The sequence below is a fragment of the Hemiscyllium ocellatum genome, chromosome 33 (genome assembly GCF_020745735.1).
Source record: "Hemiscyllium ocellatum isolate sHemOce1 chromosome 33, sHemOce1.pat.X.cur, whole genome shotgun sequence".
Lineage (NCBI taxonomy): Eukaryota > Metazoa > Chordata > Chondrichthyes > Orectolobiformes > Hemiscylliidae > Hemiscyllium > Hemiscyllium ocellatum.
The window spans coordinates 22,825,515-22,840,613 of record NC_083433.1 but is presented as its reverse complement, the minus strand read 5'-3'; the positions used below and the strand labels follow the sequence as shown (position 1 = coordinate 22,840,613).

At 46.3% G+C, this 15,099-nt stretch overlaps 1 protein-coding gene across 1 annotated transcript in view; it reads left to right on the top strand.

The window, feature by feature from the left end:
* Positions 1 to 15,099, top strand: part of xpnpep3 (X-prolyl aminopeptidase 3, mitochondrial) — a 39,910-nt gene that overhangs the window by 7,016 nt on the left and 17,795 nt on the right. The window contains exon 4 of the mRNA XM_060849407.1: positions 13,019 to 13,221. Within this exon, the coding sequence (XP_060705390.1) occupies positions 13,019 to 13,221 (203 nt within the window). The remainder of the gene's footprint in view (positions 1 to 13,018; positions 13,222 to 15,099) is intronic.

Here is a 15,099-nt window from a genome sequence, read left to right as displayed (position 1 = left end):
TGTGCTGTTAAACAGGAAGAACAGAAATAAAAGAAACAAATGAGATGCGGGCATTTAGTTTTTGCAAAATATTGTTTAATAGCAGACAATGCTAATATGTCAGACAGAAGGAGCATCCAACCCATTACCTTGGAAAAGCAGAGAGAATGTTTAGAAGTTGAACTTTCACACATACATTGCAAGTTTGCTGGACAGACTGGAAGTCCCAACTCAGTCTCACACTGTGAAATGAACCATCCTGCTGCCTCACAAGGGGTCATCATCCTGTTAAAAGGCAATTGGTAAATTTCCAATCTCATTGTGATCAATTACCCTGTAAACAACTTCAGTGTCAAGTATTGTTAAGTAATTAAATTGGTTCAAAACTTCAAAAATATCTCTTACCACAGTAATTTTGAGCTCAATAGATCTCAGTGCTGTAATAGGAACTCCAGACCTACAGCAATGTACTTGATCCTTAACCATCTGTCAAATAGCCAAACTGAGAAAAGGCTATTCATCAGTGAGGGACTGAGCAGAATACGTGTGTTCTGTCATTACAATGAATACAGTAGTTGTGTGATAGTATGTAGATGTCATGACCATTTTTCACAAAGGGACTGGATAGTACAATTGATTTAAATACATGCCTCCATTTGTTGGCAATGCTCACAATTTGGTAATTAAACAACTAAGTCCTGACAGATTATCTCTGGGATAGGTGGTTCATGAGATGGAGTAGTGGAAAGCAGAGGAGAGTGAATGTCAATGAAGCTTGAAGCACAGTCTAACAATTTTCATTTCAGTCTTCTGCAAAGTGTGCTGCAGGAATACCATCCAAGGAAGCAAATGAGCAAGTGCACAATAAAAAACCTATTGGGTTAAGATTAAAAGCTGTGCTGGTCCAGCACTGCAGTTCAGTCCATGCACGCAGCCACAGCATGGTGAGCTCAATTCTCTACTTATACGTTTTGATTGGCATGGATCCTACGCTGCACTTCTATCCATTAGTAATTGCCTATTCTCACTGCTCCATCAGTGTGCCTGTTTCCTCACTGATCCCTCAGTGTGCCTGTGTCCTCACTGCTCCCTCAGTGTGCCTGTATCATCACTGATCCCTCAGTGTGCCTGTATCCTCACTGCTCCCTCAGTGTGCCTGTATCATCACTGATCCCTCAGTGTGCCTGTATCCTCACTGCTCCCTCAGTGTGGCTGCCTGTATCCTCACTGATTCCTCAGTATGCCTGTAACCTCGCTGCTCCCTCAGTGTGCCTCTATCTTCTCTGCTGCTCCCTCAGTGTGCCTGTGTCCTCACTGATCCCTCAGTGTGCCTGTGTCCTCTCTGCTCCCTCAGTGTGCCTGTGTCCTCAGTGCTCCCTCAGTGTGCCTGTGTCCTCATTGCTCCCTCGGTGTGGCTGCCTGTATCCTCACTGATCCCTCAGTATGCCTGTAACCTCACTGCTCTCTCAGTGTGGCTGCCTGTATCCTCACTGATCCCTCAGTATGCCTGTAACCTCACTGCTCTCTCAATGTGCCTCTATCTTCTCTGCTGCTCCCTCAGTGTGCCTGTGTCCTCTCTGCTCCCTCAGTGTGCCTGTGTCCTCAGTGCTCCCTCAGTGTGCATGTGTCCTCACTGCTCCCTCGGTGTGCCTGTATCATCACGGCTCCCTCAGTGTGCCTGTATTCTCACTGATACCTCAGTGTGCCTGTGTCCTCACTGATCCCTCAGTATGCCTGTGTTCTCACTGCTCCCTCAGTGTGCCTGTATCCTCACTGATCCCTCAGTGTGCCTGTATCCTCACTGATCCCTCAGTATGCCTGTGTCCTCACTGATCCCTCAGTGTGCCTGTGTCCTCTCTGCTCCCTCAGTGTGCCTGTGTCCTCAGTGCTCCCTCAGTGTGCCTGTGTCCTCATTGCTCCCTCGGTGTGGCTGCCTGTATCCTCACTGATCCCTCAGTATGCCTGTAACCTCACTGCTCTCTCAGTGTGGCTGCCTGTATCCTCACTGATCCCTCAGTATGCCTGTAACCTCACTGCTCTCTCAATGTGCCTCTATCTTCTCTGCTGCTCCCTCAGTGTGCCTGTGTCCTCTCTGCTCCCTCAGTGTGCCTGTGTCCTCAGTGCTCCCTCAGTGTGCATGTGTCCTCACTGCTCCCTCGGTGTGCCTGTATCATCACGGCTCCCTCAGTGTGCCTGTATTCTCACTGATACCTCAGTGTGCCTGTGTCCTCACTGATCCCTCAGTATGCCTGTGTTCTCACTGCTCCCTCAGTGTGCCTGTATCCTCACTGATCCCTCAGTGTGCCTGTATCCTCACTGATCCCTCAGTATGCCTGTGTCCTCACTGATCCCTCAGTGTGCCTGTATTCTCACTGATCCCTCAGTATGCCTGTGTTCTCACTGCTCCCTCAGTGTGCCTGTATCCTCACTGCTCCCTCAGTGTGGCTGTCTGTGTCTCACTGCTCCCCTGGTGTGCCTGCCTGTATCCTCACTGCTCCCTCAGAGTGCCTGTTTGTATCCTCACTGCTACCTCAGTGTGGCTGACTGTATCCTCACTGATTCCTCAGTATGCCTGTAACCTCACTGCTCCCTCAGTGTGCCTCTATCTTCTCTGCTGCTCCCTCAGTGTGCCTGTGTCCTCACTGATCCCTCAGTGTGCCTGTGTCCTCTCTGCTCCCTCAGTGTGCCTATGTCCTCAGTGCTCCCTCAGTGTGCCTGTGTCCTCATTGCTCCCTCGGTGTGGCTGCCTGTATCCTCACTGATCCCTCAGTATGCCTGTAACCTCACTGCTCTCTCAGTGTGCCTCTATCTTCTCTGCTGCTCCCTCAGTGTGCCTGTATCCTCACTGCTCCCTCAGTGTGCCTGTGTCCTCTCTGCTCCCTCGGTGTGCATGTGTCCTCACTGCTCCCTCGGTGTGCCTGTATCATCATGGCTCCCTCAGTGTGCCTGTATTCTCACTGATCCCTCAGTGTGCCTGTGTCCTCACTGATCCCTCAGTATGCCTGTGTTCTCACTGCTCCCTCAGTGTGCCTGTATCCTCACTGATCCCTCAGTATGCCTGTGTCCTCACTGATCCCTCAGTGTGCCTGTATTCTCACTGATCCCTCAGTATGCCTGTGTTCTCACTGCTCCCTCAGTGTGGCTGTCTGTGTCTCACTGCTCCCCTGGTGTGCCTGCCTGTATCCTCACTGCTCCCACGGTGTGCCTGCCTGTATCCTCACTGCTCCCTCAGAGTGCCTGTTTGTATCCTCACTGCTACCTCAGTGTGGCTGTCTGTATCCTCACTGCTATCTTGGTGTCCCTGCCTGTATCCTCACTCCCACTGTGTGCCTGCCTTTGTCATCATTGATCCCTCAGTCTGCCTGTAACCTCACTGTTCCCTCAGTGTGCCTGTATCCTCACTGTTGCCTCAGTGTGACTGTGTCCTCACTGCTCTCTCGGTGTGCCTGTATCCTCACTGCTCGCTAGGTGTGCCTGCCTGTATCCTCACTGCTCCCTCAGTTTGCCTGCCTGTATCCTCATTGCTCACTCGGTGTGCCTACCTGCATCCTCACTGCTCCCTTGGTGTGCCTGCCTGTCTCCTCACTGCTCGCTAGGTGTGCCTGCCTGTATCTCACCGATCCTTCAGTGTGCCTGCAACCTCACCGATCCCTCAGTGTGCCTGTGTCCTCCCTGCTCCCTCAGTTGCCTGTGTCCTCACTGATCCCTCAGTGTGCCTGTGTCCTCCCTGCTCCCTCGGTGTGCCTGTGTCCTCACTGATCCCTCAGTGTGCCTGTGTCCTCACTGATCCCTCAGTGTGCCTGTGTCCTCCCTGCTCCCTCAGTGTGCCTGTGTCCTCCCTGCTCCCTCAGTTGCCTGTGTCCTCACTGATCCCTCAGTGTGCCTGTGTCCTCCCTGCTCCCTCAGTTGCCTGTGTCCTCACTGCTCCCTCAGTGTGCCTATGTCCTCCCTGCTCCCTCAGTTGCCTGTGTCCTCACTGCTCCCTCAGTGTGCCTGTGTCCTCCCTGCTCCCTCAGTATGCCTGTATCCTCACTGCTCCCTCAGTGTGCCAGTGTCCTCACTGCTCCCTCAGTGTGCCTGTGTCCTCCCTGCTCCCTCAGTGTGCCTGTGTCCTCCCTGCTCCCTCAGTGTGCCAGTGTCCTCACTGCTCCCTCAGTGTGCCAGTGTCCTCACTGCTCCCTCAGTGTGCCTGTATCCTCACTGCTCCCTCATTGTGCCAGTGTCCTCCCTGCTCCCTCAGTGTGCCTGTATCCTCACTGATCTCTCATTGTGCCTGTGTCCTCACTGTTCCCTCAGTGTGCCGTAACCTCACTGCTCCCTCGGGGTGGCTGTGTCCTCACTGCTCTCTCCGTGTGCCTATGTCCTCACTGCTCCCTCGGTGTGCCTGTATTCTCACTGATCCCTCAGTGTGCCGACCTGTATCCTCACTGATCCCCCAGTGTGCCTGCCTGTGTCCTCACTGCTCCCTCGGTGTGCCTGTATCCTCACTGATCCCTCGGGGTGGCTGTGTCCTCACTGCTCTCTCGGTGTGCCTATGTCCTCACTGCTCCCTCGGTGTGCCTGTATCCTCACTGATCCCTCAGTGTGCCTGCCTGTGTCCTCACTGCTCCCTCGGTGTGCCTGTGTCCTTACTGCTCCCTCGGTGTGCCTGTATCCTCTCTGATCCCTCAGTGTACCTGCCTGTATCCTCACTGCTACCTCGGTGTGCCTGCCTGTATCCTCACTGCTCCCTCAGTGTGGCTGTCTGTATCCTCGCTGCTACCTTGGTGTGCCTGTGTCCTCACTGCTCCCTCGGTGTGCCTGCCTGTATCCTCACTGCTCCTTCGGTGTGCCTGTCTGTATCCTCACTGCTGCCTTGGTGTGCCTGTATCCTCACTGATCCCTCAAGTGTGCCTGCCTGTATCCTCACTGGTTCCTCGGTGTGGCTGCCTCTATCCTCACAGCACCCTCGGTGTGCCTTCGTGTATCCTCACTGATCCTTCTGTGTGCATGCCTGTTTTCATACTATTCCCTCAGTATATTTGCCTGTATCCTCACTGCTCCCTCAGTATGTCAGGTAGGCGTGCCTCTCATCCTGGGCATCATTGTGCAGAGCCAGTGCACAGAGCAATGTTTCATCAAGGTGGAACAACGCAAATGCTTTATCCTGCCATTTTGTGCAGTTGCTAGTGGGTGCTCCTCAAAGTTTGAATTAATACAGTACTCAGAAATAGGATGTCCATGTCTCCATCTGTGGTAGCCTGATTATGCGTGGATACTGTTCCACAGCGCCCTGATCATGCACTATATTGGCCACACGTATATCTGCTTCCTCATAGGCATGGTAGACCTCAAACAATTTTGGTTCTCTTCCCTGTCTAGACTGTACCTGATCTTCCTTTGCAGGCTGTGCATCACCTGGAACTGGCCACAAAGAATGGTGATTATTAAGAAGTGCTTTCTGACCATTTTAATCTCATTGATAACCTTAGCCACAATGGCCTTCTTCACCTGACTGGCAGAGCAGAACTCACGCAATGCATAAAGTCACCCACAATCTCAATCAGCTTCTCAGCTAACTCAGTGTGTACTTTGGCCGACATTGTTCTGTACCAGAAAAAAACAAAACTCTTATTGATGTTGTAGATTCTACTCACGAACACGACCGGAATGCTTCTGTCGGCTTTCATGCCTGGCATCATGATGACAATGTGTTAGATGCTGTTCTCCACGCTGTCACTTAGTGAATTAACACTGTCTTCCCTTGCCTTTTGCCAAGCGTTCAGAGTCCAGATGTCTCTAAGGGTTACAGTTTTATTGAAAGCTGCTTATTCTCAATCCCAGTCTCGCCTTCTGTTCCCCTTCACCTATTCTTCTTGGCTTAGCTGGAGTTTCCTGGCATAGAGGTGTAAGTGCTCTGAGGGCTGGTTATGGCCAGTGAGGAGGAAATGGTTAGAAGTGATGCAAAGCCTGTTGCACTTCATATATCTCATCATCACGAAGGCCTCACAGTCAGTTGCAAGAAACCCGAGAGGTAATGCGAAAAATCAGTCAGAGCCATCCCGTCAGCAAATGTTGCCTCCCTGAGCCCCAGCAAGTCCTTCCCCATTGCCAATCTCCAGTGAGAGTGTGATGGATGACAGCTACAGGAAGGGAGAAAAACCACCGATACAGTCAGCAAGATGGGTTACCCCCAGGAAAGGAGAGGGAGGCAGGTAATACAGGAGTTTCCTGTGGCTGTCCCCATCTGCTTTGGAAAATGTAGGGGGTGATGGACTCTCAGGAGAATGTAGCACAAACAGCCAAGTTTCTGGTACCGAGACTGGCTCTAAGGTAACAAGGGGTATGTCAGGTTCCAAGCAATCAATGGTGATGGGGGACTCGCTAGTCAGTGGTACAGACAGATGTGTCTGCAGCTGGCAGCAAGACATCAGAATGGTGTGTTGTCTCTGTGGTGCCAAGATCAAGGATATCTCAAAGAGGGTGCAGAATGTTCTCAAAGGGGAGAGGGACCAGCAGGAGGTCATTGGAACTATTAACATAACAAGGGAAAAGGATGAGATTCTAGAAAGTTAGACAGGAATTTAAAAAGGAGTTCCTCAAGCTAATGATAGGAGGAATAGGAGGATAGAGTAGATGAGTGCGTGGCTGAGGAGCTGGTGCAGAGGATATTTGGATCATTAGAATCTTTTCTGCGGTAAAAGTGACCTGTACAAGAAGGATGGATTGCGTCTGAATTGAAGGGGACTAATATACTGGCAGGGAGATTTGCTCAAGAGGATTTAAACTAGTAATGTCGGGGGTGAGGGTGACTCGGGGAAATACTGAGAAAGAAAACAGTCTGAGACTGGTCCAGTTAGGAAAAGGAGCAAGTCAAACAGTCAGGGCAGCTAGAAACAAAGCAGAGAATGAGGTAGGAGTGATTAATTGCATTTATTTCGACGCAAGGGGCCTAACAGGGAAGGCAGATGAACCCAGGGCGTGGTTAGGAACATGGGACTGGGATATCATAATAATTACAGAAACGTGGCTCAGGGATAGGCAGGACTGGCAGCTTAATGTTCCAGGATACAAATGCTACAGGAAGGATAGAAGGGGGTGCAGGAGAGGATGAGGAGTGGCACTTATGATAAGGGATAACATTGCGACTGTACTTAGGGAGGATATTCCTGGTAATACATCCAGGAAGTTATTTGGGTGGAACTGAGAAATAAGAAAGGGATGATCACCTTATTGGGATTGTATTATAGACCCTCTAATAGACAGCGGGAAATTGAGAAACAAATTTATAAGGAGATTTCAATTATTTATAAGAATAATAGGGTGGTTATGATAGAGGATTTTAGCTTTCCAAACATAGGGAGCAGTGTTAAAGGTTTAGATGGAGACGGATTGGTTGAGTGTGTACAAGACAATTTTCTGATTCAGTATGTGGATGTACCTACTAGAGAAGGTGCAAACCTTGACCTACTCTTGGGAAATAAGGCAGGGCAGGTGACTGAGGTGTCAGTGGGGGAGCACTTTGGGACCAGCGACCACAATTGTATTAGTTTTAAAATAGTGATGGGAAAGGATAGACTGGATCTAAAATTAAAACTTCTAAATTGAAGGAAGGCCAATTTTGATGATATTAGACAAAAACTTTCAAAAGTTTATTGGGGGCAGATGTTCGCACGTAAAGGGACGGCTGGAAAATGGGAAGTCTTCGAAAATGTGATAATGTGATTCCAGAGATAATATATTCCTGTTAGGATGAAAGGCAAGGCTGGTAGGTATAGGACTAGGTGGATGACTAGAGCAGTTGAGGTTTTGGTCAAGAAAAAGACCTACATGTCAGGTATAGACAGCAGAGATCAAGTGAATCCTTAGAGTATAAAGACAGTAGGAGTATAATTAAGAGGAAAATCAGGAGGGCAAAAAGGGGACATGAGATCGCTTTGGCAAATAAGGTTAAGGAGAATCCAAAGGGATTTTACAAATCCATTAACGATAAAAGGGTAACTAGGGAGAGGATAGAGCCCCTCAAAGATCAGCAAGGCAGCATATGTGTGGAACTGCAGGAGATGGGGGAGATACTAAACAAGTAGTTTGCATCAGTGTTTGCTGTAGAGAAGGACATGGAGGATATAGAATGTGGGGAAATAGATGGTGACACCTTGAAAAATGTTCATATTACACAGGAAGAGATGCGGGACGTCTTAAAACTCATAAAGGTGGATAAATCCCCAAGATGTGATCAGGTGTACCCTAGAACTCTGTAGGAACCTAGGGAAGTGATTGCTGGGCCCCATGCTGAGATATCTGTATCATCAATAGTCACAGGTGAGGTGCTAGAAGACTGGAGGTTGGTTAACATAATGCCACTATTTAAGAAAGATGGTAAGGAAAAGCTAGGAAGCTATAGACCAGTGAGCCTGACATCGGTGTTGGGCAAGTTGTTGGAGGGAATTCTGAGGGACAGAATTTACATGTATTTGTAAAGGCAAGGACTGATGAGGGATAGTCAACATGACTTTGTATGTGGGAAATCATGTCTCTCTAACCTTGACTGAATTTTTTGAAGAAGTAACAGAGAGGATTGATGAAGGCAGAGCAGTGGATGTGATCTATATGGACTTCAGTAAGGCGTCCAACAAGGTTCCTCATGGGAGACTGGTGAGCAAGGTTAGATCACATGGAATACAGGGAGAACTAGCCATTTGGATACAGAACTGGTTCAAAGATAGAAGACAGGGTGGTGGTGGAGGGTTGTTTTTCAGACTGGAGGCCTGTGACCAATGGAGTGCCACAAGGAACAGTGCTGGATCCACTTCTTTTGATAATTTATATAAATGATTTGGATGTGAACATAGGAGGTATAGTTAGTAAGTTTGTAGATGACACCAAAATTAGAGATGTAGTGGACAGCGAAGAAGTACAACGGGATCTTGATCAGATGGGCCAAATGGCTGAGGAGTGGCAGATAGAGTTTAATTTAGATAAATGTTAGATGCTGCATTTTGAAAGGCAAGTCAAATCAGGACTTATACACTGAATGGTAAGGTCCTGGGGAGTGTTGCTGAACAAAGGGACCTTCGAGTGCAGGTTCATAGCTCCTTGAAAGTAGAGTTGCAGGTAGATAGGATAGTGAAGAAGACATTTAATATGCTTTCCTTTATTGGCCAGACCATTGAGTATAGGAGTTGGGAGGTCATCTTGCGGCTCTACAGGACATGGTTAGGTCACTTTTGGAATATTGCATGCAATTCTGGTCTCCCTGCTGTCAGAAGGATGTTGTGAAAGTTGAAAGGGTTCAGAAAAGATTTGCAAGGACGTTGCCAGAGTTGGAGGGTTTGAACTATAGGGAGAGGCTGAACAGGTTGGGGCTGTTTTCCCTGGAACGTTGGAGGCTGACCTTATAGAGGTTTATAAAATCATGGAGAGGGTAAATAGGTGGGTGAGCGCAGAACTGGATGGCATAGGTTTAGGGTAAGTGGGGGAACTTTAAAAGGGACCTTAGGAGCAACATTTTCATGCAGAGGGTTGTGGGTGTATGGAATGAGTTGCTGGAGGAAGTAGTGGAGGCTGGTATAATTACAATATTTAAAAGGCATCTGGATGGGTATATGAATAGAAAAGGTTTAGTGGAATATGGGCCAAGTGCTGGCAATGGAACTAAATTAGTTTTGGATATCTGGAAGAGTTGGACCAAAGGGTCTGTTTCCATGTTGTACATTTCTATGACTCTGTGATGTTGAACTAGCCAGCCTCAAGAATATTTTCATCATAATGGACATCATTTCTGTCAGCATTAACTTGTTCACTCACTTATTTTCCAGTTTTTCAAACCCATTTATCTTCTGTTAAAACAAACGGAGAAAGATAATATCTTGGCAAATCAGCCACCAGCATCAGAGCTGAGGGCAGTTAGAAAGACAATAAGCTGAGGCAAAACTCTCTTTCATATGGAAGACTGTGGATCAGTAAATGAAAGATGTCACAGACTTGTTAAAGGCTAGTAGTCACTGACTAAACTTGATTGAGACTTTTCACAATACAATGGAGAGGATTGATAAACGTTGTGCAGTCCATGTCAATGTGTAGGCATTGAATAGGACACCACACAACAAACTTGTTCACATAACAGAAACTCATGAAATTAAAGAGGCAGTGATACCCTGCATACAGCAAGATAGAAAACAGAGAGCAATGGGGTATTGTTTTCCAAATCAGAGGAACAAGTACAAGATTGTTTCTAGGGTTTCAGGTTCCTGTTTTTGTTTTGCTTTAATGATCTTAATTTGAGTACAGAGGAGGTCATTTTTGCAGAGTTTATGGATGACACCCTATTAGGAGTGTAATACATGCTGAGGAGGAAAGCGGCAGATTTCAGGGTGTGAGTCTGGTGAAATGGGCTGGTAAAATATAATGGAAAGGAAAAATGAGGAAAAGCAAAATGCAAATTAAATGGTACAGTTTTAGTGGACTGCAGGAACAGAGAGGTATCCACCTAGTGAAGGAGACAGGTTCACTCTCTTTTCCCTTGTCATGCACCTTTTGTGCCTCCATAATGTAAAAGGACTGTGAGCCATTCTTTAGGAATGCAGAGTTATCAGTCATTGATTACCTTGCTGCTGGCTTCTCTTAGTTGTGGTGGAAGACTATGTGCAGACCTAACCATGGCTAAACAACATGTTGAAGTGGAACAATGAAAGAGACCTGAATTTCCATCCTAGAAAGCAAAAACTTCAGATGTAATTGGCTTTAAGAATTGCAGCATCAAGTACAAATCCCTGGTTCGACCTCAGCTGGAGTATTGTATTTAATTTTACACTTTAGGAAGAGCGTGAAGTCTTGAAGAGTTTATGGAGGAGATTTGCTACAATGGTCCCAAGCTTCCATACACGCATCACCCTCTGCATGAAAAAGTTGCCTCTTGGGTCTCCCCTTAAATCTTTCCCCTCTCCCGTTAAACACTATGGCCTCTAAGTTTGGACTCCCTCACCCTAGGGAAAAGACCTTAACTATTCATCCTATCCATGCCCCTCACGATTTTATAAACTTCTATACGGTCACCTCAGCTTCTGACACTCCAGGGAAAATAGCTCCAGCATATTCAGCTTCTCCCTAAAGCTCAAACCAGGGTGGGACTAGATTTGATAGTGGCGTTCGAAATGAGAGGAGACTCTTGATTGAGTAGACAATGAAAAACTTTCTACTAGCAAAGGGAGTTCAATAACTGCGGCACTCTGATATGAAAATTCACAAAACAATTCATGGAGAATATGCAATACTTCTGTACTGTGTTACCTGAAAGGCTATTAGAAGTAGATTCTGTATAACTTTCACAAGGGAGCTGGATAAATACTTGATGTAGAAAGTATTGTCAGGTAATGGAGAAAGAGGTACAGAAATTGTTGCATTGCTCTTACAGTGAGCTAATATAGCATGCTGATCTGAATGGCTTTCTTCGATGCTGCATGATTCCACTCCTATCCCCATGTAGAATCAACCGGGAATTTGACACACAGTGTTTCTCTTGGGCAATGCTAATGACTGCACACTGCGATCCTCATTTGATAGGATCGAGTCAGGGTTGTTACGCTACCGTTAATCAAACATCCATCCATTCTAATGCCATTTTCCACCACTTGGCCCATAGCCTTTTATGCTATGGGATTTCAGGTGTTCGTCTTAAATGCCTTGAGTGTTCTTGCCTCTACCACCCTTTTAGGCAGTGAGATCCTGATACTCTCAACCTGCTGGGTGAAATATTTTTCCTGAAATCCCCTCTGAGCCTCCTGCTTCTTATCTTAAAACTGTGCCCCTGGTTATTGATGCTTCTTCAAAGGGGAAAGGTTTCTTCCCAGCTACTCTGTCTATGCTGCTCAATACTCAATCAGAAGTGCCCCCCTCCAAAGCCTTTTCTTCTCTAAGAAAAACAACCTGGATTAACTAGTCCCTGTTCATTGTGAATCACTCTAGCTCAGGCAACACCCTTATGAATCTTGTCTGCACCCTTCTACTTTTGTGTGGTAAGCAGAGCTGCTCACAGCACTCCAGCTGTGGCTTAACTAACGTTACATACAGCTCCACCATAACCTCCCTGTTCTTGTATTCAGTACCTTGACTAATAAAGGCAAGTATCTCATATGCCTTCTTAACGAACTTACCTACCTATCCTGCTGCCTTCAAGGATCAACAGGCATGCACACTAAGGTCCCTCTGATTCTCTGTACTTGCTAGTGTCCTACCATTCAACATTAACTCCTTTGCCTAGTTCGTCCTCCCAAAATGCACCAACGGCACATTTTCAGGATTAAATTTCATTAGCTCCATCTAATCATTCTGACTATCATCCTGTAGCTAAGGCTTTTCTGCTCACTGTTTACATCACCACCAATTTTCATGTTGTCTACGGATTTGATGATTAAACCTCATACGTCCATATATCTAGATCAGTAATACGCACAATAATCAGCACAGGACTCAGCGCTGATTACTGTGTTATATCACAGGACACAAGCTTCCAAACACCCTTTGACCATCACCCTCTGCCTACTGCCACAAAGTCAGCTTCGGATCCAATTTGCCATGTTGGCTTGGATTCTATAAGGTTCTCAGCTTCCTAAGCGGTCTGCCATTTGCGACCTTGCCAAAAGTGTCAAAACTGAAGGTAGACTACATCAACTGCACCAGCCTCACCTATCCACCCAATCACCACCTTCAAACATTCAATACAATTTGTGAGACATGATCTCTCCCTTAATAGCCATGCTGACTATAGTTAAGTTGGGGAAGTATGCAAGAAAATTTGGGTGCACAATCAGCATCTCAGAACAGAGTGAGCTGCACTGCCTTGTGCTCTAGATCACAACCACCTTAATGTTTTTGATTATAACCTGTGCCTTTGATCAAGCTTTTTGTCTAATGTGCTATTATGTACACTTAAGATTTAGTGTCAAATTCTGTTTTATAATTCTCTTGTCAAGCATGATGTTAAAAACACTATACAAATGAAAGTTGTTGACTGCACTGAATAAAGAATTGTCTGTTCCTCTTCTGTCTGTCTCCCAAACAGATGAAGGGTGCATGGTATGGTACGACAGTGAGCCAGTTGTTCACCCAAGGTTCCACGCGGACTACATTCAGCCCCTTATAGCTACTAAGATGCAGAGCAACAACACAGTCCAACCAGTTCAGAAACTTGTTCAATGTCTACGACTCATTAAGTCCGACGCAGAGGTAGAACTCATGAAAACAGCTGCAAAGGTCACCTCCAAGGTATGTTATATTGTAACAGGGCATTGGGAGTGAGTTATGAGAGGGGAATATATCAAATTTAGGGGTACAATTCGGCCATTTGGCCCCTTGATCCTGCTCCACCATTCAATAGCTTATCCAATTGTGATATCAACTCCAGTTTCCTGTCAGCTCCCCCAGTTTCCATTTGTGGGAGGATCCCAAAATTAGGTGCCACAAATATAAGATCACAGAATGTATTTTTGGACAGGTTAACCATAGCTTCCTTTTACCTTATAGGATCCATATGCTTTATTACCTACTTGCTCAATCTCCATCACCACTTTCAATAATTTGTGCACACGCAAAATTTCCGTCTCCGTCCCTTCAGAATTGTGTCCTTTATTTTACTTCCCTCTTCTTGTTCTTCCTATCAAAATGAATTTTTCATAACTCTGCATGTTATTTCATTTGTCACTTGTCTGTCCATTCACCAGCTTGTCTTTGTCTTCTTGAGGTTTATGACTATTCTGCTTACAGTTCACAAGACTCATTGTTTTGTGTAATCAACAAACTTTGAAATTGTACTCAAGTTAAAGTCATTAATGTACATGAAGAGAAGCATGGGTTCAAAAACCAACCCCGTTCCTAAGTCAGGGCAACTGAGACCAAATACCGTTGCTTCCACTGCCATCACAACTAACTCACCACAGCCTTGAACCTTGCTGGCTCATCCTCTCAGTGAGCAGAAGATAATCTTTTGCTTCGGCAGCAAATCAGCATGAAACCCAGTGTTTGGGCTGCCATCGGTCCCAAAGCAACATTAACTTGATTGGGTACAGCAGTTGCCACCATGTTAGTTCTGTTGCAGATTGGGAGTTTTAATACTGCTTTGAGTCATGGTTGACACCCCACCTCACTATAAAGGACAGTGGCTTCCACATATCTCTCCAGCAGACTTCTAAAGTGTAGGTGTGGCAAGAGATCGCATGGAGTCAGAATCCCAGGCATGAGCTATATGCAGAAAACGATCTGTGCAGTGGAATAAGTAGGCCTGAGGCCTGATTAAGACTGAACTTTGGACCTCATCAAAGGTAGACTTCTTTTAAAATCTGTTCATGGAATGAGGGCATCGCTGATTAAGCCATCATTTATTGCCCTTTCCTAATTGCCTAGAGGATGGTTAAGGATCAACCACATTGCTGTGGTTCTGGAGTCATATTTAGGCCAGATCAGGTGAGGACAGCAGATTTCCTTCCTGAGAAGACATTAGTGAATGAGATGAACAACCAGATGTCCCTGGGTAACTCACTGGTGAACAACATGAATTTTCTTTGACTGTGTTTGAAGATGACAGAATACTGTCAGGATGAGACCTTAGAGTTGCAAGCGCTGTGATCCACAATAGTTCAGTGGGACCCCAAGAAGTGAGACTCTTTTGTAAGAAACTTATGTGTTTGGTTGTAGCCTTCAATACTCTTTTAAAGTCTTGCCAGTCAGGCTGAATGGAGATGTAGATGCCCTGAGCACAGACCCGGTTTCAGCACCATTTAGGGTAGCCCACTGCAAGGGTAGAACTCCTTAAACCAGGCAATAAACGTCTTGTTAACATATACAAGGGATGAGCATATTTTAGCCATCTGTCTGGAATACATAAAAATGCATCCCACAATTTCAAAGTGGAACCAATTGCTGTGAAATCAAGGGGGAGGGTTTCTGCCCACATAACATATAGGAAGTATTTAGATATGCATTTGCAATGTCAAAGCATACAAGGCTATGGGCCAAGTGCTGATAAATGGGATTAGAATAGTTAGGTGGTTGCATTTGATGGGCCAAAGGAACATTTCCTGTGCTATCAATTTCTGTGACTCCATGGATTAGCCCACTGTCATCCCACTGCTGAATAAGTATCCTTTA